Genomic DNA, 25,899 nt, shown 5'->3' on the forward strand with positions numbered 1-25,899 from the left:
TTTCACCAGTGTATATCAGGGTTCAGTAATAGTTATAGGTGAAGCTGTAACTACCAGTTATTGTTTTGTAATTGTCATGGTGAGAAGGTTTTCTGTTGCATTCAGTACAGGAATATGAAAAATTTCTCTTGTTTAGATGATGCATTTAATTTAGGAGCAGTTTTAACTTTAATATTTAGAAAAGCACAAGCCATCAGCAAAGCTTGATTTCCAGCTCAGTTAAGTATACAGTAGATTTGCCCTGATGGTTCTAGTGAATTGAACTACAATAAATTTCAAAGTTAGATCTGCTCTCTCTCCTGAAGCATTTTTTAGTACAGTACAAAACAAATGACAAATTATGCACTGTTGATGTCATATGACATCTTTAAAAGAATTCCCTTTTGGCATTTGTCAGTCTTTACTTTGTGTGCTTTGTACTTCAATAATTTTCTACTTATTTTATGGAACTTCCTTGATGTTCATATTCCTTCCTTCTCAAAGCTTGGCTTATATCAATATTTACCCTAAAATTTGAAATTTCCCATTTTCTTTCTGGTAGGCTTAGGCCTGTAGTACAGTATTGAGACAGTCTAGCTGTGAGTGGCAATAACTGGTTGGGTATGAAGTAGTTGCGTTGTCTACGTCCTCTCATTGATATGTGCTTGAATAATCGACACTGTTTACCTCATTCCAGAGAGAATTATTATAGTGTTAATTAGAATGAATGAGATTTTGAGGGATATCTGATAGGTTTTTTAATTCCTATGTAGATTTTTCAAGGGAGTTATTTCTGGCCAATCGTAATCCTCTTTTCTCTTCACATATCGTAACTTGGGATAATATTTAGATAACCATTGTGAGGAATATGTAGGCCTTACTATTACTCGGATGGAAATGTTCAAATAGTTGCTGACCATATTAAAAGTCCCCAATGGTAAAGGGAACTGAATTCATAGTGCAGGGAAAAATCCAGACAAGACGAGGCTAGTTAATTACATTGGATGATGATGATAGTTATCCTCATCCTCCAATGTAATTAACTAGCCTCGTCTTGTCTGGATTTTTCCCTGCACTATGAACTCAGTTCCCTTTTTGGGGACTTTTGATCTGGTCAGCAACTATTTGAACATTTCCATCCGAGTAATAGTAAGGCCTACATATTCCTCACAATGATTATCTAAATATTACCCCAAGTTACGATACGTAAAGAGAAAAAGAGGATTACGATTGGCCAGAAATAACTTAATTGAAAAATCTACATAAGAATTAAAAAACCTATCAGATAGATATCCCTCAAAATCTTATTCATTCTAAGTAACACTATAATAATTCTCTCTGATTTTTTTTCAATTCCTGTGTAGATTTTTCAAGGGAGTTAATTCTGGCCAATCGTAATCCTCTTTTCTTTTATTTAATCTAAGAAGGCCAGTGAGTCTTTGGACAAGGCAGAAATTTTAGCCTAACCTACCTAGTTTTGAACCCTAGCCTAACTCTTCAAGTTTTGTCTAGTGGTTTTAGTGCACCATTCAGTAAGGATTCTGATGGTGCAGTGCACACAAGGTAGAAGACAGTTTGCAGTCTTAAGCCTAATACCCTCTACTTGCTGAAGTAAGTGCACATGAGCAACCACTCATTTCATGTATGAGTGCACCCATGTTAGCTACTTATTTTAAGGTTTCAAAGGTTTAAAGGTTGCTCATGAATGGCAGAGGTAAGGGACAGTGACATTGCCCTAGCAATCAGGACAATGCCCTAGACTGACCATGTATTATATGATCAGCACCCAAGCCTCCTCTCCACCCAAGCTAGGACCAGGGAGGGCCAGGCAGTGGCTACTGATGACTCAGCAGTAGACCTATAGGCTCCTCCAAACCCCCCAACCTTAGCTCACAAGGATGGTAAGGTTACAGATACAAATGGCACTAACGTTTGCAATCTGGCCACAACAACCCGTACAAGCAAGCTTAACGGTTCTTCATATTTTTTTGGTGGAACAAAGTAACAAAATTTATTTAAATGTTGAAGGTTGGTAAGTAGCAGAGTGGTTGCATTATGTTTTAGATGACAGTACTAGATAGTTTGTAGACTGGATCCTTATTTCCTTCCAACTGGTGAAAAAGGCACTCATGATCAATTACTTCGTTACTGTAATATAAATGGTTGGAAGTATTGTATAGTTCTTATAGAACAGAAAAGAATTTTTTAAACCTTTAAGGAAAGATAAACGGTTTAATTAGGTTTCAAATGGCAGCGAGCTGGTCATATTTAAGCTTGGCCAGTAGCACATTTAATACTTTTCAAGGCCGTTAAACCCTTTACAGATTACACACACAAATCTTGAAGATGTTAATAGACCTATTATATTTCCACATTAGATGACATTCTGAGTGTTTTTTTATTTTAGACTTTTTGTATACTAATGCTGCTAGGGCCGATTATTGAAGTGACCGTGTTTGTGACTGCTTGCCTGGTGGAGAAAGTTTTCAGGGTTTGCAAAATAAAATAAACATGAATTGAAATACCAAAAAATAAGAAAAAATTCATTTATAAATCATTAAAGAATTGTAATTATTTCCCTCATGTACTTGTAAATGCAATTTTACTTTACTGGAGCGCCATTTAGGGCACACATTGAGGTGCTCTTATGTTTTATGGAATAGGACAAAATTGAATTAGACTTTTAAGTGAAAATGGACCATGCAAATGTTACATGCAACATTAGGTGTCCAAATATTCAATGCCTTCCAGAATGGATATTGAAGGCAAATTCATGTCTGCCTCATAGGCCATTTGGCATCCCTATCTTCTACATTTGGTGGGGATAAAAAGCTCCATGTTTCTTTGGAATTTTTATCATATTGAATACCCTAATTTAGCCTTCCACAGGAAATTCTTGTAGGTTTTATGGAAGAGTTATCTTATTTCTTGTCTACATTCAAAGCTAAGAATGATTTTGAGGCACGAGAGTGGTCTAAATTCTTTCATATTCCCTCCTCTGAAAACAAAGTTATTACTACATCAGTGAATAAATTTCCTTGTCGTGTGACGTTTGTTAAAGGTTATGTCGAAGGATAGGTTTTTTGTCCTGTGAGAACTGCCAAGTGTTATCTAAACAGAACTGCAGACATTATGGGCAGTGTTTCTAATTTGTTTTGTAGGGGCAAGATATCAAATAGTCCTCATTCCAAAATTGTTATGTCTTATCTTGCTGAAAGTTAGGTCACAGAGGCTCAAGGGAATTGGATCCAAGTCAAAGAAAGACTTAAAGGTTACGGATCATAATATCGGAAGTTCAGCTACCTTTCTTGATTCTTTTTTGGTATAATTTTGAGACAATCTCAGTAGTTCCTCTGTGGTGTACCAAATTGTTGTTTGCTGAGAATTATCTTTGAGGAATCTTGGAGAAGCCTGGTTTTATTTTGTTAAGGTAGATGGGCGTCATATACTGTTGTAGCTACAGGTGCTATGATTTAGCAGAAGTCCTTTTAGTTGTGTAAATTTGATTAGTTCTTCTTTTAGATTAGCTTTGGGTAGCGTATATAATTCTGTGATTAGGATGGTGCTGTTGTATTTGAGAATGAGATCTGGAGAATAAAGTTAGAACAACCTTTATTTAAAGATGGATTACTAAGTTTATTATTTTAGGATTTAAAATTTTCTATCTTTCCTCTGATCCACCATCATTAGCGTGTAGGAGTCAGCATCAGGGGAGGTTCATAGAAATATTCAGTTTTTATGATAAAATTTCTTTCTATAATCACCTGATGTTCATGTGTGTGCCTACCTCCCTCCCCACTGACTATTAGTGTGAAAAGGATAGGCATTTAGTTCCAACATTGAGGTTGAAAGGCAAAGGACAAATGGCATACCCAAGCCAAGGTTATTGCCATAGATTGGGACAATCTATGAGGCCTTGCCCCATTGAAAAAAAAAGAAAAAGGGAAAATTTTATTTTTGAGGTGAATGTTCATATAAACCAAGCTTCAAGAGAAAAGCAATACTGTAAGAGCATCAGGTGAGGATAGAAATATTTTTTTTCTTTCAATAAAGACATTAACACAGTGTACATGCAATTTTTATTCTAACAATATATGCAGTCATTGCATGAGCGGGTGGGCTTCCTGATTTTCATTGTTTAAGAATTGGAATAACGGTACTTCAAGTTTAGTACACTGACACATTTGTTGTTGGTAAGCCTTGAAAATATTTCATAGGACACATCCTGAGTCGAACTGCGTATTGAAATCTCTGCTAGAAATTTTGATTTACAACTAAGACAGTCAATACAATCTGAAAGTCTTACATGTATGTCAATTTTGTCCTAGGGTCAAACAGATTTTCAAGGTGGTGTTTTAAGAAATGACATACAAATCTTTCCAGTGGCCATTTATATCGCCGTTAGTATTTGGGCATTACTCATGTTTTTTTTTTTCTGTAATGTACCCACTTTTAAGCCTTCTCCTTAACCTTCCTTAAAGATTTATTTCTTACCTTGTGCTGTTCAACTTCTTCAACTTCTACTTTACGATGCAACAGAGGGGGTTTTCCCATTGCCCTTTGCCAATAAATAGCTTACACAATGCTAGTGTTTGGCTAGTGGCCCCAAATTTGTATTGGATTAGATTTAACCTCTTGATATCCTCAAACTTTTTGCATACACTTTTTGTTACAATCCTTGAACTCCAAGCTTGTGGAGACAAGTGCGTCCAAAGCGGGTAAGGAAAAGAGATAAGAGGCCAATGTAGCTCCTAAGAAATCATATCCCAAAATGTTTATGGAGGGGCTAATTTTCATAGTTTTTTATATTTCTTATGACTTACTCATGTCTTTATTATCGAAGGAACTTTTAATCATGACGATCTTTTAATGTTGCAGTGATGTAATGCTTAATTATTGAGAGTTCATTAGCTAATTTGGGCATTGTTTAGTATGATACCCAAGCTTATCCAGCGAGACTATGTTGCTAAATGATGAGATAAAGGGATTGTTCATTACAATAGAGTTTATTTTTTATAGATTTTTAAAATATATACATCAAGAATATTTTAGTTAGATTTAGTCTTCTTATAAAACAGCCATTGTGGTTTTAGGCTTCCAACTTACATATATACTCAGAATCTAGTATTTAGTATAGTAATATCACTTTTAACAGCCTTACTAACTAAATAATTAGGATTGAAATTGAAAATTTATATTCCTATGCTGAATTACGTATTTAGCTGAGGTTATTTTTTCAATTTTTGCCTGGGATAAGTTTGAACTTATCTAGATTTTGAAATTTCATCTTCATTGAGAATCCTAGTTGGTTGTCTATGAATTACTGTTCAATGAATCTTGGTATCTTAATTGATTGTTGGGTATACAGTAGTTGAAAGTTAGGAATGCTAAACTCAGCTTCAAGAGACTGTAGAATACAATTGTTATTTTAATTTTAAAAAGACCATCGAGAGAGTAGAATATTGTAGGGTATAATCCAAATAATTTTGACTTGAGGTTAGGTTAAAATACCTAATGGATAGTATTAGCTAGTACTGTTTGCATATCTTCGAACCACTTCCTCTATTACAGTACACTGTAAAAATTTTATTTTGAGCTTGTAATTATACGTATGCATTGGAAGCATCAGTTGAAAGTGTAATCTTTTATATCTTAAAAATTAATGCTTAATTCGAAGTGTGAAAAAATTCTTTATTAAAGCTTTATTTCAATTATGTAATGTAAAAATTTTGCTGTGAAATTATTCTTTGAAAGCATCGTTGTTACTGAGCTGAAGGTGGTTTTAGCATGAATTTGAAATATTTAGCAAACCATTTTTTATCCCATTGGCTCCTGGTAGTAAAACGTTTTTTTGTACTTTTCTAAGGCATTACATTATTATCATTAAGATTGATTTTTTCTGTGTCCAAAGGTCTAAATACATTTTACTGACAACTGTACTTCATGCATAATTCTTTCAGGTTCCTGTTCTCATCATATATCACTTTTCCATATTTAAATGATGTACAACTTGGATTTACCTAGAATACATATCCATAAGATTTATTTACTCAAGTGTAATTCTTATTCCCTCTTGAGTGCCAAATAGTTTTGATGGTTGTATTATGATCAGAAGTAAAATGATAGCAAACTTCTCACGGACTTGACCATATTGGAGATTGTAGTTTTTTGGGGGGAGAAGGCTTCTATTTATATATATCATCATAACTGATATTGTGAGATGTTTTATATAATCAATATTATACTTAAGTAATGAGAAGTCGTGTTTGAAGTTTGTTATACAGTGAAAAATTAGTATAAAAAGAAATAGTTTCATCTCTCCCAAATGGGGATCATTCAGTTTCTATAGTCTTTGGACAGAAATTTTGCTGCACAATTCATAGCCAGTTTTGTCTCATCTTGAAATTTCATTAGCATTTCAACTCTGAAGTACATGCCCATAATCATCTGCTAGTAATTCTTTCTACTGACTCGTTATGTATTATTTGAATGTTTTATGGCTCACTTTGTTATGTTGGTCATTTTTTTTTTTTATGTTTTTGGTTTTTCAAACAAAGAAAGTTTATTGGTGGTAGACATTGAATAATGATTTAATCCAGAACACAGTTTTTGAAGCTCAGGAGATTTGCTGATTTTTTCTTTTTATCTAATCTCAAAATGATAGATTTTTTGTGTCTGGGGTTCCTAGTTTTTCCAAACCCATTGAAGCTGCTTAGAAACTGGATATTCTTTGCAGTAGGCATTGCATGATACACTTCTTTTTTGTATTTATGGTTAGACATCAACATGCAGCTCTAGGCTTATTGCTATTTTGATTTTAGCCGTGCTGTTAGCTTTGGTAATTGTAATGGAACTTTCACAGATTTAGGAGTTACATCATGCTACTATCAGTATGATTTCAATAAAATGGCTTATTAGACAGATGGAAAGACAAAGCAAATGCTTTTTACACTTACTGTACATGCATTCTTTTACCCTTTGTACTTGAGACACATGCACATTCACATGTTCTTGCATGCCTTTTTCCAAGTTCTTTTGGAAGGAGTCTATTGGTAGTTATCTGTTGATATCCAATTCCTCTTATATGTGTTCTTTTGAATGTTAACCAAATATTGAATCGGTATTCCCAATTATTTTTTTTTTATATATATATAAAAGTGTGAGAAGAATGACGACTGAAGCATGTTGTGCGTGCAATGTTAGGCGCAGAGAAGGTTAGGATGCGGTATGTTGAGTGAAATTCATATTTATTTTACTAAAATTTGGATGAATATTTGGTTACAGTACTGTATATTTGGATTGTTATCTAAGGTTCTCTTGAATAGCAATAGGCATTTAGATTATTATCTGAGATATCAAAATTTGCTGATTTTAGTTGGAAGTAGCAATTCACCAAGGATTTAACTTCATTTGTTTACGGGAGCAGTAAATTAATAGAAGATAACTCTAGGTTAGTTTTTTGTGTCGTTAGCATTTCAGATTATCTTACTTTTGCTGTTTCTGTGTCAACATAAAAGAATATTAACTATGATATCCAGCAGTTTTGGCCATTACTATCTTGCTTGTCAGTTATACTTTTGGATTTGATTCTAAAGTGTTAATTTTTATTTTACTTTTCTCTTTACTTATGATCTGTATGTTCGCTTTTCAAGGAGTCATTAGATTATTTCAAACTAATATTAGAATAGGGTTCGCAAGTCTTTATTTCATACTAAACAGTTAAAGCATATGTTCTTACAATATTGTATTTTTAGGTATATAAATTTGTACTTTAAATGATACACATAATTTGTATATATGATTTTGTGTGGTAATTTTGCCTTCACACTTGACAAAATGTGTAAGGTTTAGAGTTTGGTAAAGTAAGGAAGACACTTTTATTTTCTTGTTTTTTTTTTTTATTTATCTCGGTAATTAATTTGATCTTTGAGCCACATTCTTATATCCATATGGCTTGCCCAAAGGCTTTGTGAATGAGAGGTAACTATTGAAGGAAGGTGGGAAGAGACCAAAGGCAATACACTAACTGAAAACTCTAAGACAGAAAAAATATATCGGCAGCTGTGGGATACTGTAGAGGCACAATAAAAGTGCTAACTTTTGCTCAGTGCTCATTTGTTGGTGTAACGTTCTCCTGTATACTTTAATGGTGTAATTTTCCGTATGGGCACTTGTATAAGTATACTAAATTCTTGTCTCATTTTGGGCAGGTAAAAGTCTTTTGAATATTTGGTTAATTTCTTTATGTCGATAGGAGTATATTCTTAAATGAAGAGCTCTAGTGATAATAGAATAAGTGAGGAGCTCTTGTTTTAACAAAGTAAGCAGGGCTGCATGTTATTGTTGAGCTTCAGTATAGGAATTCAGTTTACCTATAAATTTTCTGTTATAAGTGTTTTCTTAATGAATTTTGGGAGACTTTAATTACATATGGAAACCAAAGTGAGAATTTATGAAGGGATTGTTAAACCAAATACTTTATGAATTCAAATGCTGATATTGAATTTGAACGGAGGGAAAAGGTTGAAGGTGTGTTATTGATTTTTAGCATAGTCCATGCCATGCAAGAACTGAAGAATGGGAAATGTCAAGATATGTAAAAGAAGTAAAAAAATAATTGTAAATGAAAGGATGCCCAGTATTAAAGTATGTTGATAATTGTGTTCTTTGAATGGATAGGAGGAAGGGAAGATGGTAGGTTATGGAAATGTTTGTAATTCAGAATTAATCGGAGGGAGAAGTAAAGGTCAAAAAAATAATTAGGTAATTAGATAGGGTAAGAAATAGGTACCAAAAAAAGACCACCACCACTAATCAAGATGCTTGACAGTGCTCGAAAATTAGCTATGAAGGATTTACTGTGATTTTTGTAGGTTTATTCTGTTGCATTTTAGCCTTTAGTGTATTTGTATCAAGCACCTAATGTGGTTGTAGGAGTTTGGCTGTGAATTGATAGTTTTATTTCTATAGACCTCTCAAAGTTAGTCAAGTGTTGACCTCTAGACTTGAACAAAAAATTGTCTCTCTCTTTTTTGTATCATCTAATGGTGTATGGCAATACTACTACAGGGGTGAATCATATCCCTTCATTATCTGGTTCTCTCATCTCTATGCAATTGTCCTAACATCTCACCCACACTTGAGATGGGGAGTTTGTGTTAGAAAGATTTAAGACCCCTATTTTATTTTTTATAGTAAAGGGGGATGTCTTCTTGTGGAAGTTTTTCTGGAGATTTATTGCTAGGTTACAATAATCCTCATCATTATATACTTGGGAACAGTAATACAAACGGTATCGTCAGTTAGGATGCAAATGAGGCACTGGTGACCGTGACATCGCTGAAGAATTCCAGTTCTATTGGTGGCTTAAAGATGGGGCATTCCAATTTTGCCGATATCATTGGAGTAAAACTTCCAACCTGGACACAGCTCCAATTTGTGTTGAAGAACCAATATACTAGACCAGTCTGTCATGTTTGCAACTTCTCTCAAGGAAAAGATAGTTTATAGCTCTCAAGTTCCAGATCAGTTAGCATGTAAAATTTACACCCTGTTGTAGGATGTATCAAATCTTATAGTTTGTTCATTTCCTTGTTTCCTTTCCTGACCAGGCTATTTTTCACTGTTGCAACCACTGGCCTTATAGCATTTTGCTTTTGCAAGTAGGGTTATAACTTAGCCTGTCATATTGATATGTTTTTTGTCCATCATTCATTGTCAACAATTCGGGTGGTGAAAACTAAATACAGCGCCTTATTGAACAGTAGAATGATTGTGGTGGTACCTTATTGGCCTCAGAGAGAGTGGTTTACAGATCTGGGGCCTGTGTTGATGAGGTCAGTCTCTGCGAACATATTTCCAATGCACTTTATGGACACATTCACAAAGTAAACCTTTTCTAACTCTTCTTAATTGACTTAGGAAAATAATGTATGTGGGCCGATATAGTATGTATAGGTTTAAAACCTTTAGAATATTTATTTTTAATTGATGCTTATATAAATAGGAATGTCTCGACATGAAGAAGCAAGTTGGATAAGTTTTTAGGATTTTTATTTTGTAACAGGAATTTGTATTGGTATGAAGGGCTTCAGTTCCATGCATAATACTGTTTTCAAACATTATTATTGGTATATCCCAGGCAGGTATTGTTGCAAATGTTTTCAGGTCATTTATTATTGAGAAATCTCTAGTTGTCAGAACAGCTTGTTGGAATCTAGATCTTGAGCTCTTTGTTTTGAAATTTTGCGGGCGACCTGTATATTAAAGATCTCGGTTAAAACTTCTTTTATCTGCAGCATTAGCTGAACATTAAAGTTATTTACAAGCTCTCCATTAATTTGGATTTTTGGTGAGAAAATTATTTTGACACTTTCAGAGCTAAGATTATTTAAAGACAAAAAGGTTGCCTCAATTTTCAACATTCCTTCTTTGGAGGCAGTAATGCCTCTAAAAGTAGATTCCTATGCTCCAAAAGGGCCATTAGTATCATTTAAAGACAACAGAAAATAGGAAATAGGTTCCCAGTTTTGTGGAGTTAGTATTACAAACCATAATGCTAGGTTCTTCATTATTAAGAGTGTAGGGACAGAAGCTCTTAGAGAAATTGATTCAAGTCAAATGAAGGGCAAAATATTTGACACGCAGTTTCTGTTTATTTATGTTGAAATCTATCTGGAAAGTGCTTTGACGGAAGGTCAATGGCGTAACCAGTCTACTTTTTCTAAACGTTATTTAAAAGAAGCCATTTTTGCTCATAGGAATTTTGGGAATTATGTATTATAGTAGCTGCAGGGGATATGATTAATAGTTTTGAATTGATATTTTCAAAAATTGATTCAAGTTATGGATATTTTCTCTGGAAGAATCCAAGGGGATCTGTAATATAGTGATATATACAGTAGTTTTTAAAATCTAGTTCTATTATCTGAAAGGAAATTTATCTTTTCAGTTTTGATGTACTTGCTGTACGTTTTCTTAGTTTGCTGGGATTTTTGTTAAACTAGTTTTAAGGAAAGGTGTGCTTAGAAATTTGAAATACAAGAGTATGCTAGGGCATTAGATTTACTGAATCTTTCTTACACTATCCAACCTCTGTCTCATTGCGGGAGTCAGTAATATTAACACCAAGGAGGTTCATAGAAATGCAGAATTTTTATAAAATTACTTACTTACTTTTCTGCTGCTTGTATACATGCCCCCACCTTAGTAGTGATTTCAAGAGATGGTCAAGATAGTTTTAATTAGTTCAAAGGGATTTGATCTACCCACACGTTAGTATTGACATACACTATCATATGTTCCCAATACTGCACTAAAGGGTTAGAGCAAAGAAGATGGAAAAAAAGTTTAGTTCAAGTAAAGATGTCACCATTTAACCAGCTTTGAGAGAGAAACAATATGAACACCAGGTGAGTATAGTAAGTAATAGTAATTTTACTATAAAAATTCTATTTCTCTGAAACCAGCCCCAGTTAGGGAAACAATTTTTAAATGAAATTAAAACTGTTGAGTGCACTATTCTGTTACTCATAAAGTACTGTATATTCAGTGATAGGAATATTGATCAGTATTACCCATGCCAAATATAAAATACTATACAGGTTTATTTTTATTGTTGTCAATGGAACAGAAAGATACAGAAAATAACTTAAAACAAGCTGTGAATAAATGGAAATCAGTGTGTAAACTGGTTTCAAGGATACAGTACTGGCCGTACATTTTATTTCCATAACTGCTAGGATCAATCATGTGGAAGCTATTGGGGATGATAATGTCTAAATGGGAATGTGGAACTCATACCAGTTTTATCCCTCCCTTTTTTTAACTGTGCATGCCACCCACCCTGCCTGGTGATGAATTAGAACAAGTGTAACAAGAATTTTGTCTTCATTAATTGGGGGATTGTATAATTTTTTTTTTATGTGGAAGATATAGTTAATAATTGTGCAGATTCTTAAATTATCTTGGTAATGAAGGATGCAAAGGAGTGCTGAATCAAGAGAGTTTGAAATGCTTAAAAGATTTGGCAAGTTTTTTGATGACCAGAAGGATTCCTAAAAAGGTAAAATTTGGGAAAGTCCTCAAGTTAGTTTATCCGATAAATTGTAAGGATCAGTTCAATACTGTATACAGTATTGCCTATATCAGTTCAGCTTATACCAGTTCAATACTGGATACAGTATTGGGTGTAACAGGGTGCTACAGTAAATTACGAATGGTGAAGAGTTTAGTGTAACTTTCAGTGCTTGTCATGCAGTTGCTGCATGGGAATAAGAGCCATAGTTTTAGCTTTGTATTGACACATAAGAGAACTAAATTATGGCATGAGCGATTATTTTGTGATAACAAACCATTGAGTGTACTATAGGCATTACAGCACTAAAGATATTTGCATCATCTTTTGACCTTAAGCTCCATCCACTTCTTAGCCTTGTCCTTCTCTCTGCACCTAAATCTTTACTTCTATCTCGCTGTCCAACCTTGTTCAACTTGAATCATCATAGCATAGCTAGAGAGATTTCCTCCAGAACCCCCTTGGCACTAAATGGCCAGACCTTACGAGTCAATGTATGTCCATCATAGGGGAATTGATAAAGCAATTTTATTATCTTGGCTATACACAATCTTGGCAAGAGGGAGATCAGATGAGGAGGTTGAAGTTCGTACTTGGAAGGACAATTTCTTTTCATGAGCAGTTCCAGTAAAATGTTGGGAGTTCTCTCTTTTTTTTTTTTTTTTTTAACAACGTTCTCAAAAACCAAAAGAATCACTTAATTTGTTTTGTTTACACTTGGTCGTCTTTTTTTTCTTACACTTTCTTTCAGTTTTGACAAGGATCCTATCTAGAGGTGACTGGTTTTGTCTCTTCTTTAATGTGGCCTGAAAATGGGCTAAAATCACATAAAAACTGTGTGTGTGTTGGCGACCATCTGGGACGCATGGGTACCGCATAATTGATTACGTTTTAGTCATATTACTGCTTATCCAAAAATCGGTCAAATGGCGCTCGCTAAATTTTTGCTCGTGGACTGGTTAAAGTTAGAAAAGCAAGGTTCTTTAAGTTCAAAGGCTCCAAGAGCTAAAAATAGCCCAGTGTGGAAGGGAAACAAGGAAATACACAAACAAAGAGAAGTAATAAACAATCAAAATAAATTATTCCGAGAACAGTAACAACATGAAATTGCATCTTTCATATATAAACTATGAAAACTTGAAAAAACAAGAGGAAGATACATAAAGTGTCCTAGGCAAATTGAAATGGGGTTTGGCAGGAAAGCACCGAAACAAAGTAAAGATTCATTGATAAATATATATATATATATATATATATATATATATATATATATATATATATATATATATATATATATATATATATATATATATATATATATATATATATATATATATGCACTATACATTACATGTATGTATATACAGTATATATATACTGTACATACATATATTATATTTATGCATGCATATATGTTCTGAACAGATAAGTGCGCATTTTCTTGGTAACAGGATATTTATAAGGGGAAATCAGTTGAAGACAAATTTTTTTTAATGGTACCTGAAATTCATGTGTGCGTGTGTGTACGGAATGAAGTATGTACGGTATATATTGTTGAAGATCGTGGTAATGGATGAGGAAGTGCATAGGTACCTGATATATATGCTAGCACTACAGCTTTTAAATGGTACTAAAGCTAGAAATTTAATTTTGATTTTTTGTTATATAAAATTTATACATATTCCACTAAAAGCACTAATCTATGCACTTGAAAAACTACGTAACTCTGGAAACCACTATAGCAACCATAATATTTGAGCTATAGCATTAATTTTGGTTATTTTTCTATTTTTCTTTTCTAAATGGTTATATTTTAAGGTAAAATACATAATTTTTCTTTTATATAGATAAAAATTCAATTTGTATTTATACCTCCTTTAGCATCAAGGTCCAGTAGAAGGGCTTTATTTCTGCAGGACCGAGGAAGAATGGGTTTCTCGTTACTGTGCTTAGTGTCAAACCCATCAGGTCAAAAGGGTTGTCTTTTCCTAGCATTATTATTGAATTGTTAAGTAATAGATTGCAAAGAGTAGTTGTGATGGGCTCCATAGTTACTATAGGAATATAATATCTGGTGGTGCTCTGGGCCTATTACTGTAGTTGCTGAATTCGTCAATAGAGACCAAATAAAATTGGTGCTAGGTACAAGTAAAGGGGGATGAAATTTGAACTCTTAACAAAGCTCTGAAGAATGATTACAAGTAGGAAGGACAGAGGTTCCTCTACATTGTATTTCTTTTAACTATATACTGTACAACTCATTTAGAATTGTGTGGGTCTTGATTGCAAATTTACTTTAAACAAATCCTGTCTGTTTCTTCAATTACACAAAAACGTTGCTTATTGAAGTCTTTTAATATTTTTGGTGTTCAATCCATCCCGAGGAAATGTTTTAAATCTCTCATTGTACTATGTTCTGAGATTTGTTATCCTTTCTAGTTTGTGGCTACTGACCCTCGTTTTAATTTGTTGAACTTGTGGTCTATCAAATTCATTATTCCTCATCTGGATATCATCTGGCACTGTTATTCCGTCAGTTCTTTGTGCATGTTGCATAAGATTTTTCACAATTCTGACCATCTGCTTTCAGAACTTCCTATCGTGTGCTTAGTCTTATGTATGCAGTCAATTCTAAGAGTCTTGCCTTTTCCCATAATAAGGATCAATACAACACAGTATTCTTGAAGTGTTATTTCCAGTCTAAAGCTTGAATTGGTGAAACTTCAGAAAGTTGACTTCTTGCAAATGCTTTTCTGTTGAAAAAGTTGACAGAGGTCTCATTTCATAGTGTATATATGCCAGGTCTAACTTTTGTTGTTATTGAACTTGAAATGTTTAATTTTCATATATTTCTCTGTTTCCTTTCCACACTGGGGTGGTTTCCCTGTTGGAGATCTTGGTCTCAAAGCATCCTAGTTTTACTGCTAGTGTTGCAGCTTTGCTCATAACTGTAATAATAAACTTTACTTTGTGTAAATCATTGCCACTTTCTTGAGAAATCATTCCTGTTTTATCTCTTATAAAACGTCTTCAATTAACATAGACCAGGTTGATATAGATCTTAATTACTGTTCAGTACCATATGCTGTTGGCTGACTACAGTGCTAAATATCTAGGGCTTTTATATATATATATATATATATATATATATATATATATATATATATATATATATATATATATGTGTGTGTGTGTGTGTGTTTGTGAATATATATATATATATATATATATATATATATATATATATATATATATATATATATATATATATATATATATATATATATATATATGTCTTATTTATGACTGTAATCGAACAGTTTAACATGTTTTTTCCACACACATTAGGTCCTCGGGTTACAACGGAGTTCCGTTCTTATGACGTATACACACTAGTTTCTATACAAGTCAAAATACAATTATTGCAGTACTGCTTGTAATTATTATTGAAGTCAGTTACCTGGGCTTTTATGCATAAGTCAAGTTATAATCTAGGATATAATAACACACTTTACGACATGGAAATATCAATAGGACTAAAGAAACACACGATAGATATAAATATAGTATGCCACAAAATGTATATACTTTATATATATATATATACATATATATATATATGACTGGTTAGATTAATTTGATTTTATGTACATTACTTTTTTATAATGTGTACATATATCACAATACTGTATTAGTTAAGCGAGGTCGTTATCCATTTTCCTGCTGCTTTAAAAGACTCCCCACACATAACCGACACCTATAGGATGCTTAGATATTATAGGGGGAAAATTACTTGCAAAGTCTTTTGCATACGAAATAAAGGGAAGAGTCGGGTGTATCCGATTTTATCAGTTCAGGGTGTGTTTTCTTTATATATACAAATTATATATATATATATATATATATATATATATATATATATATATATATATATATATATATATAATTTATATATATATATATCTATATATATATATATATATATATATATATATATAATTTATATATATATATATATATATATATATATATATATATATATATATATTCATATATATATATATATATATATATATATATATATATATATATATATATATATATATATATATATATAACTTAACATAGATAGTTATGAAATAAGTCTTATATAAATACTGTACTGTCATAATTATTTTTTAACCTAGAATTGCATTTTTTTTTTTTTCAAAATATTCTTCAAATATTGATTAACCAAGTATATATTGGAAACCCATACTTCTAATCTCAAAATTATTCGCAGTTATGATTACCAAATTTATCCAGATTTCTTATGATAGCTCTCAAGACCGAGCGAGACAAATTATGATTATCAAAATTATCCAGACTTTTTATGATAGCTCTCAAGATAGTGGGACAAATGCATATAAATATCTCTCTCTCTCTCTCTCTCTCTCTCTCTCTCTCTCTCTCTCTCTCTCTCTCTCTCTCTCTCTCTCATTTTCTTTGCGAATCATTTATTTTTTTGGCAAAGTATGCTCACACTGATTGTCAATTTTTATTGATAGTGACTGATTTATTCATATTTGTTTCTGTTTATATACATGTTCTGTTCTTTCTTCTCTATTTAGTTACTCAATTTTGTGTTTGTTTTCTTATTTGATTTTCCCCTTTGAAATGCAGCCTACATATGTGCATACCTACTGCAAATAGTTTTTTATATATATATATATATATATATATATATATATATATATATATATATATATATATATATATATATATATATATATATATATATTGATAGGCTTTGATTATTTTAGTACACTTCCCTTCCTACTACATGATGCAGTATTTGCCTGAGACTTGTTGAAAGATTGAGGATAGTTTTAGGGATTAATTTTTTAGTCGGTTATTCATTTTTTGTCTAGAGATTATCAGTCTATCGTGTATAAAGCTTCATTTTGTATAGAAAAAAAAGATATTATCATAAGGAAGTAGGAAAGTAATAACAAATTACCATTAGTAGCATTTTAGTATTATGCTTTAGTATTTCACTACAGAGCTATTACTGTATTTGCTTACATTTGTTATTACTTGTATGTGCATAAGTGTTTTTTACTATATTTATAGGTTAGGAGTTGTTTCTAATCCACATATTTGGTTGTCAGCAAGAGGTTTAGAACTTGAGATTTATAAATAGTGTATACAGTATATATATATATATATATATATATATATATATATATATATATATATATATATATATATATATCATATGCAGTTTAACTAGGAAAAAGTCAATTTTGCGCACATTGTTATTCCTGCACTATACTCTTAACAAGTTTGGTCCAAAGAAAAAAAAATAAACAACCCAAACACTTTTGTACACAATGATTGGCAGATTTGGTATATACACTATACTCAATAGTTTATCTTTGCGTTTTTTTTTTCTTTTTTCTTTTTTTTCCGGATCTTGTTTGGTTTTCTTAGTCTCAGTTTTTATATTGTTCTCTTTCATGATTCATATACTGTATAAGGTTTTTGTGATATCTTTTCATTCCTTTTAGATTTTCTATCTCACCGGCATTTCATAGATATTTTCTAACCTACCTCAGAAACACACCCGTATTTTTTAGCCAAATTAAGCTTTTAATTGCTTATATTGGTGACCTCAATTCCCTCATCTCTATACATTATACCTTTCCCTATCCTAGACCCAAAAAAGAAATATGGCATGACATTTTAATCTTCATTAGCTATTTCAGTTTTGTTTACTTGAGGTTTAGACAAGTTCTTGCTTTAGCAGTGATGCGTCTTTGTGTATTCTTACACGTCTCATACTGACCTACATTTAGTTCTAACTATTATTGCATACTATATGTATATCTACTGTTCTTATTCAGCCTTTTCTGTATATGGTATCCCGTAATGCTAAAGTTAAAATTTATTCCGCCATTATTAAAAAGTTTCATATGCTGTGTTTCTCAAGTACATTGTTCTTCATTAAGGAATATATACTTAATTAATTAACTTAAGCATGTGACTTTTTGCTACTCTCTTTATGCGCATTTATATTACATACATTTTCTTATATTCCAGGTCAGAGGAAGGGTGTACACCACGCTTGATAGATTCAAAAGCCTCCTGTTTAAGTTTGAATTATTCCTTTAATTTAGAGCAGAGTTTAAATTTAACAAATATGTATGTCATATAAGAGCGCTTTCATTGAGAGAGAGAGAAAAAATAGAGGTCTTATAGAAAGAGCTATAAAAACATTTTAGGGATCTTCACATTGTATTTGAATTATAATATAAATTTTATTTTATTTATAGATGTTCCTGCACCCTTCAATCTTCCTGTCCTTTACCTGTGGGTGATAGTTATCTCAACTTAGTTGTGTGTATCACCCTCAGGTTATCTAAGAGCAGCTATAGGTTACATGATACATATAAACAATGGTTGATCATTTTCAGCAATGAAATTGATGATATTAACGTTTACACAAAACACATAAGACTTTACACTATACACAAAGCCTTATCCCCTCCTCCCCCATTTCTCATGAAAAAAAAACTTATTTTATTTACTGTTGACCTCCTGAGTGTTTAATGTAGAGGAGCATTGTTGGCTCCAAAGTAATGTCAGTCCCGTATATTTTATTTGGACATATTATGTAGTCACTCTCCATACTGCTCACGTATGTTTCATTGTTTATATTCAGCAGTGGTTGTTACTCTTCCCTTTGTTCTCATTACTTTTATTTGCCATACATTAATTTATTAATTTTTTGGTTGTGGTACAGTCTTCTGTAATAATTGTAATTAAATTTCATGATTTCATGTTCCATATGTTTTTATCTTTATTTTTAGTTTTTAATTTGTGGCCTTGTTTTCAGTTCTCTTATTTATTTTTGCTTTTTGAGTAACGCAACCATGGATGTGTAAAGAGCAGATTGGAACAGAAAAAAAAGAATGTTGCCACTTGCGCCGCGGCGGCTAAGATAGGCAGAGGCGGCGGCGGCGGCGGCAGTGGCGGCAGCTTATCCTTCTTGGAATCCTACATTGTAGTATGATGCCAATGAATATTCCCAGTAGCAGGTTTATTTACTTTTTCACCAGAGCAATTCCATCATATAATTTTTCCTTTTATCGTGTGTGCATGTGTGCAAGTGTGTGCGTGCGTTATGATGGATGATACCTTTAGGTACAAAGCCATCACCAACACTGGCACCACTGCCACTACCACCACTACCAGCCACCCTCATCACTATACACAACCTCTCCTGCCGTCTACTGCCCGCCGCCCACTGCCAGCTGCCCCACACTGACCACACCATCAAACGACTGCTCGTCTCTTTCAGACATTCCTTGGTGTTCCCTCAAGTGAAAACGATAGATTCACTGCCGGAGGAGCCCTCAAATCTTGCCCAAGATATGAAAAGCAAGTTAGTGTAAGTGCCATGACAGGTCACCTGACTCGACTGTCGTGACTGGCTTGACACGTTTGCACTGTCCTGTCTTGAAACTTAATTTTTGTCTGTGATTGCAGCACTTAGTTTAAGTTATGTAATGACAGTCACTAGTTAAGTTACAATGTCAGACAGTGGAGCGTTGATACCCCTCACAGTCTGCTTGGGACATGAGCTTGGGACTGTACCGTACTTTAGAAAAACTACCACTGTCAAACTAACACCACCACTAACATTTAGCTGAAACTCAGAGCAGCGACATTCCAGGTTGCTTGGCTGAGTGCTTGAATATAACCCCAGTGCTCATTTTAGATAACAGTCCCCTTTCTATGGGAAGGTCTTATTTAATTTTATCACTATGGTTTTTGTTCTTTTATGTTTGTCTTCGCCTTCCCACATGATCTTGCCAGTCCAAGTCCTTGTTACCATGCTTTATCAAGGTTCAGTAAATAATTTGCCCCTTTGCAATTTAATTTAATATACCAAAATCTTTATACAATATATCAAATTGAGGCCTTGATACTCTTGAGTGTAATTATCTGAAAGATAGTTATTTCTCCCGTCCCTTGTTTTCCACTTTCCCTCCAACCTTTACACCTTAATGTGTCGCCTCACACGTGGCGTAACTTCAGAATTCAAGTCCGAGCAAGTGGCAACAAAACCAAGGAAAATCTTGAGCAGCGGTAGCTACTAATGATGATTTAGATTTTGTTTTTTCATGGGTCCCCGTTGATGGTCTGTTGAGTAATCACATCAACGAGTTAACCAGTTTTCTTAACTTTATTAAAACTTGTGTTGCATGTTTTGTTATTTCTAGTTGAGTTTGTATCAGTGCATGATTTTATTTGAGACTTTAGTCTGATGGTGGTTGTGACTGCAGGGTTCCCACTTCCAGGACGCCTGCGGGAGCTGCACGCAGGGGTCGCGATCCTCAAATGGCAACCGGGGATGATGATCCAGACCCAAGGCATGGTCACTAACTAACATAGTAATGGGGACTTGGAATGGGAAGGGATGGTGGGAGGGTTGGGAAAGGCAAGGATAAAGCACAGCCATCACTTTTTAGTATCATGGTTTTATTTTTCTTTGGCTGGTGTGGGTAATCTAGTTCCTAACACAATGCAAATGGCACTTGATAAGGTAGAATTGTTTTTTTTTTTTTTTTTACCATCACAAACACTCTTAATTTCAAAGAATAGGACTATTTAGTTAGGGGTGGGTGTAAAGAATGGTCACTACCATCGTACATATATTAGTATAGAATAATTATTACAAATTAATTTTATTAATGCACTTCAAATTAGGATTTTGATATTTCTCACAGAAACATTTTATAGTACTGTATATGTTGATTGGCAAAGTTTTAGTTATTTTATTGTAAAGCTTTAAATATGCTTAATTCAGAGTTCTAATAAGTTGAGTGGTCAGGGAGAAGGGAGGGGAAAGACTTGCTGTCAGAACTAGTTGTGATCGTGCCTTGTAAACTAGGGCAAGAGGACCAAGAAGAGCTTGTGACGTGCAAGAGGAGGAATAGTAGGTTTGAATAAAAAGATAAAAAATGAAAAATAACAGGGAAGTAAAATACATGTAGGTAGTGTAGACTTTTGTGTAATATGAAATTGGTCTGAAATTATCATAGTAAATAGTTACAAAATAATTTGTAGGAATTATCCAAGGAAGATCTCTATGAACTTTTAAGGGTAAAGTTTCATGAATAGGATTTAATTTTTTCTTTTTTTTTTCATTTATTATAAGCACCCTACAGATACACGTAGTTTGATCATTTGACACATACTACACCTTTCTTTATTTATTGTAGGAAGTATGCTAGGATGATAGTGTTTAGTGATTTGTAGGTTTGTTTTATATTAAAACTAGAATATGTGCCATTTTTAAGTTGTGTAAGTTTCTTTTTATCTTTTGGGGTAGTAATTTGATTCAGCATTTAGGTTTATATATTAAAGCTAGGGGAATTTAGTTTTAAAAAATTTGATTTTGATGTTTGATTCGTAGGGTTTTCTTTTAACATATTTATAAGCAAAACCATTTATGTATCTTCCATTTCATTCTTTCAAAAAAATGTCACTATAGCATTATTGGTAAGGATTTATTTTGGTAAAACATAAATGGTATTGTTTTTTATTTAGAGCTATTCTTTTTGTGTAATGATAATATTTTTAAGGTATTAAGATATTTGATTTTATTCTTAAGGATATTAAGTATTATAGTTAGACACCTAGTGTCCTTCCTGGCAAGTGCTATTTATTTGAAATTTTGTTATATGTGTACACATGTTCATGCATACATGGAGTAAGTTATTTGTATGTGTATTGTGTGAAATTTTGTTTGTGTTACTCTGTGTGTATGGTGGCTGAGTGAGTATTTGTATGCTTTCATTTATTCAAAATAGGTAGTATGCCGAACCATACATTTTTCACATGGTAAATAAAAAATGAAACTCCTAAGTTTATGGGAAAGCATGAGCAGTGCTCTTTCTCATCAGATAAAATTTAGGTAAGTACAAGGTATATTATGATTCTCTAAAATTTTTGTATTCTTTACCATACTATTCTACAGTAATAGCAATTTTATGTCTTTTTTTTTTTTATAGAAAGATGAAAGTATTCTTCAATTAACTTAATACTACTTTGTACGTAGTCGTTTTTCTCATAGGTGTTATGTAGGCTTTCACATCGTCATTGTTGTTATCAACTTTTATTGATTTTGGAACGGGACATTATTTTTGGGATACTAACAAGTGACAGCTGACTGCTATGAAAGATTCCTTGAACTAGAAAAAGGTTGAGAGGACAAAAATGACTATAGTAAAATTTTTTAACTTCTTTAAATGTAGATGTTTTTAAGAATACCAAATGTTTTTTAAATTTTGAGAATTAGAATTTCAGCACACGAATTAGAGAAAGGATTATGAAATCGTTTATTACTGAATGTGGGAAAAGAACACTCGTGTATAGGGTCAAAGAAGAATATTTACTTTTTTGGGGAGGCGGGTTGGTCTTGGCAAGTTATACTGTATTACTTGAAATGTATACCTGTTCTCCTCTTATTTGTTTGTGGAAGATTATTTCTCTCTCTCTTCCCACGTCCGTCTACTTTAACGTTTTCCTTCTATTTCTTCCTCTCATTTAAGAATTCTGTAATACAGTACTCAAATCTAACTTAGTTGAATGGTGAAGTTATTTTATGTTACTGCACACAATTGTCATTCAAGAAATTATGTAAATAGTAAGTAAGAAATTGACGGAGTTAAAAGTTAGTGGGAAAGGTTTTTTTTACTTGAGAAGTTAATGTTTTTAGAAGTTTATTTTATTAAGATATACAGTACTTTATCTTTGCTTTGTTGAAGATAAACTTGTTACTTGATAGTAGGTGTGTACCAGTTTTAAGGTAACATTTTTTAGGGCAGCTCTGTAAAGCATTTGGTAGAATTGATAATTGTTTTATGCAAAGTGTCCTTTTTGCGGGGAACATAAAGGAACTTGATGTGTTTGTTTAGTCAATCAGTCTAGTTATTCCATTAGTTTTATAACTACCGGTACTTCAGTGTAGTTATAAATTAGGTAAATTAGGCATTGTTGGGTCTGCAGCAGGAAATTTTCAACTTCTGAATGGCACTATAAAGCAGGTCAAATATTTTTATAGTGGAAATCATTTACATTTTGAAAATAAAAGGCCTAGTACAGTAGTGTTTATTGTGGAATAATAATATTTATGGGTTTGTAGTGGTGTTGGGTGTGGGTAGTGATTTTGTTTTTATGAATAAAGTAACGTCCGGATGGCCTTTAACTGTAGCTCATGTGGCTCGTGTATCATGAGTATAATTTTTGTTGAAGTCTGTAGTCCAGTGAATCCATTGTTGTTGATTGATTTAAGCCCTGTTGAGTTGGTCGCTTATTGACAAGGGTTATGAGGTATATTTATATTTCATCTACAATTTGCATCTCCTGTATTGCATAAAATTGGTATTGATCAGAGGATTTCAATTTTAATAGGATTTAATTCAGGACTGTTAGTCTTGTTTCTTGTAGGATTACTATAGTACTTTTGATAATAAAATTTGAGTGGCTTAAAACAGATATAGTCTTGAGACAGCATCACTAGATATTTAATTGTATTTAGTACTGTAAATCTATTTATTTAATGTGTCAAAATTTTTGGCATGCATAAAACTTAGATAAGAGGATTGTTTACCTTCAAACTTAGTTTCAATTTCTGAAAAGTTTTAGAGCGAGTTTGCTATTATCTTAGGAAAGTGCTTGAAAAACTGATTGAAACACTATCTTAGACAAATCTCTTGTGAAGATGTTCATGCTTTACTGTATGAATATTGGAATTCATACGCGAACATATATATATATATATATATATATATATATATATATATATATATATATATATATATATATGTATATATATATATATATATATATATATATATATATATATATATATATATATATATATATATATATATACCTGTATATATATTATATATATATATATGTATGTATATATATATATGTATATATATATGTATATATATATATATATATATATATATATATATATATATATATATATATATACCTGTATATATATTATATATATATATGTATGTATATATATATATGTATATATATATGTATATATATATATATATATATATATATATATATATATATATATATATATATATATATATATATAATATATATATATATATATATATATATAATATATACTGTATATATATATATATATACCTGTATATATATGGATATAAGAATGAAACCTGCGGAAAGGTTACACAATTTTAGAAACGTTAGGAAATCGATGGAAGGGTAGGGGTAAGGGAGATGTGAAAATATATATAAAATGAAATATTTTGTTTATGGGAATTAAGTTTTCTGTTATAGAAAGGAAGTTATTTATATGACTAGTATAGGACTTGGATTTTAGAAGTATAAATCACACGGAATTAGGTTCTAGATATTTGGAAATTAGTTGTGTCAACGAAGGTGAAATATAGAAACTCAGAGGACAAGTTATGATTATATAGTTAATTATAGCTATACTGTATATGTTCAGTTATATAGGAATTTGTTATTAGTACTCGTTGGTAAGGAATGGTTCATAGATTTAATGGTAACAGCTGAAAAAAAAAATGTATTTTATTATAATGATTCTAGAATTGATCTGACATATATCGATTCACTTTAGACTAGACGTTCAGTTCCATTTTATATATTATTCAACTTACAAATTTTTCACATGTGGCAGAACCGTTTCAAAGCCATAATTTCGTATTTCTCATTTTATTCACGTAACTTAATGAACAAAATGTAACAGAATTATTAATGTGAAGCAAGAGATGTAAAGTCGGACCATTTAATCTAATATACTAAAATTCCTAACTATATAAGAATAATAAAACTTATGAGATCTTTTAAACAGGACTATTGAAACTAGTGGCAAAGTCCAGTTGTGAGTATCTTTGGATACATGTAATAACGGTCAGGTAGCCAAATTTAATACAATTGGTTTTGCAATGACTAAAGGACTGAGCCGTGTATCAAGTCGTGACTAAAAACATAAATACCGGTAAATAAAACTGAAGGAAATACTTGTAATGCTCCTTTCATGATTTAAATTTTAGTTATCTTTGTTACATCTAATTATTAGTGCCAGAATTTTAGGCTGTGTGGATGAATTTACATCAAAATGGATGTACTGTAAATGAAAGTTGGTCTTTATGTAGAATGCAAAGTGAATTATCAATGCCATGGTTATTAAGGAAAATATTGTTTCATAGCAAGTTTCTAAGATTAGGGGGAAAATCTGCCGTGGCTTCTGTATCCAGACTGCAGCCTCAAAACCACTCGTTCTTCCATATAACAAGGTTAACATACTCTACAGGGCACCAGCCGCCCGTTGAGATACTACCGCTAGAGAGTTAGGGGGTCCTTTGACTGGCCAGACAGTACCATATTGGATCCTTCTCTCTGGTTACGGTTCTTTCCCTTTGCCTACACAGACACCGAATAGTCTGGCCTATTCTTTACAGATTCTCCTCTGTCCTCATACACCTGACAACACTGAGATTACTAAACAATTCTTCTTCACCCAAGGGGTTAACTACGGCAATGTAATTGTTCAGTGGCTACTTTCCTCTTGGTAAGGGTAGAAGAGACTCTTTAGCTATGGGAAGCAGCTCTTCTAGGAGAAGGACACTCCAAAATCAAACCATTGTTCTCTAGTCTTGGGTAGTGCTATAGCCTCTGTACCATGGCCTTCCACTGTCTTGGGTTAGAGTTCTCTTGCTTGAGGGTACACTCAGGCACACTGTTCTATCTAGTTTCTCTTTCTCTTGTGT

General features: G+C 32.5%; 1 protein-coding gene across 19 annotated transcripts in view; it reads left to right on the plus strand.

Moving 5' to 3' along the window:
• LOC137655695 (ELAV-like protein 1) overlaps positions 1-25,899 on the plus strand; it is a 310,530-nt gene that overhangs the window by 255,472 nt on the left and 29,159 nt on the right. For 9 of the 19 annotated variants that reach the window (XM_068389671.1, XM_068389670.1, XM_068389672.1 and 6 more), the window contains 2 exons: positions 19,398-19,487; positions 20,401-20,472. The exons of 3 other annotated variants lie outside the window; for them this stretch is intronic. In XM_068389671.1, coding sequence (XP_068245772.1) covers positions 19,398-19,487; positions 20,401-20,472 — 162 coding nt within the window. Of the gene's footprint in view, positions 1-19,397; positions 19,488-20,385; positions 20,473-25,899 lie in introns of all 19 variants that reach the window. 7 more of the 19 variants (XM_068389682.1, XM_068389677.1, XM_068389681.1 and 4 more) reach the window with 4 other exon arrangements.

Source organism: Palaemon carinicauda, chromosome 16 (assembly GCF_036898095.1).
Source record: "Palaemon carinicauda isolate YSFRI2023 chromosome 16, ASM3689809v2, whole genome shotgun sequence".
Taxonomy (NCBI): domain Eukaryota; kingdom Metazoa; phylum Arthropoda; class Malacostraca; order Decapoda; family Palaemonidae; genus Palaemon; species Palaemon carinicauda.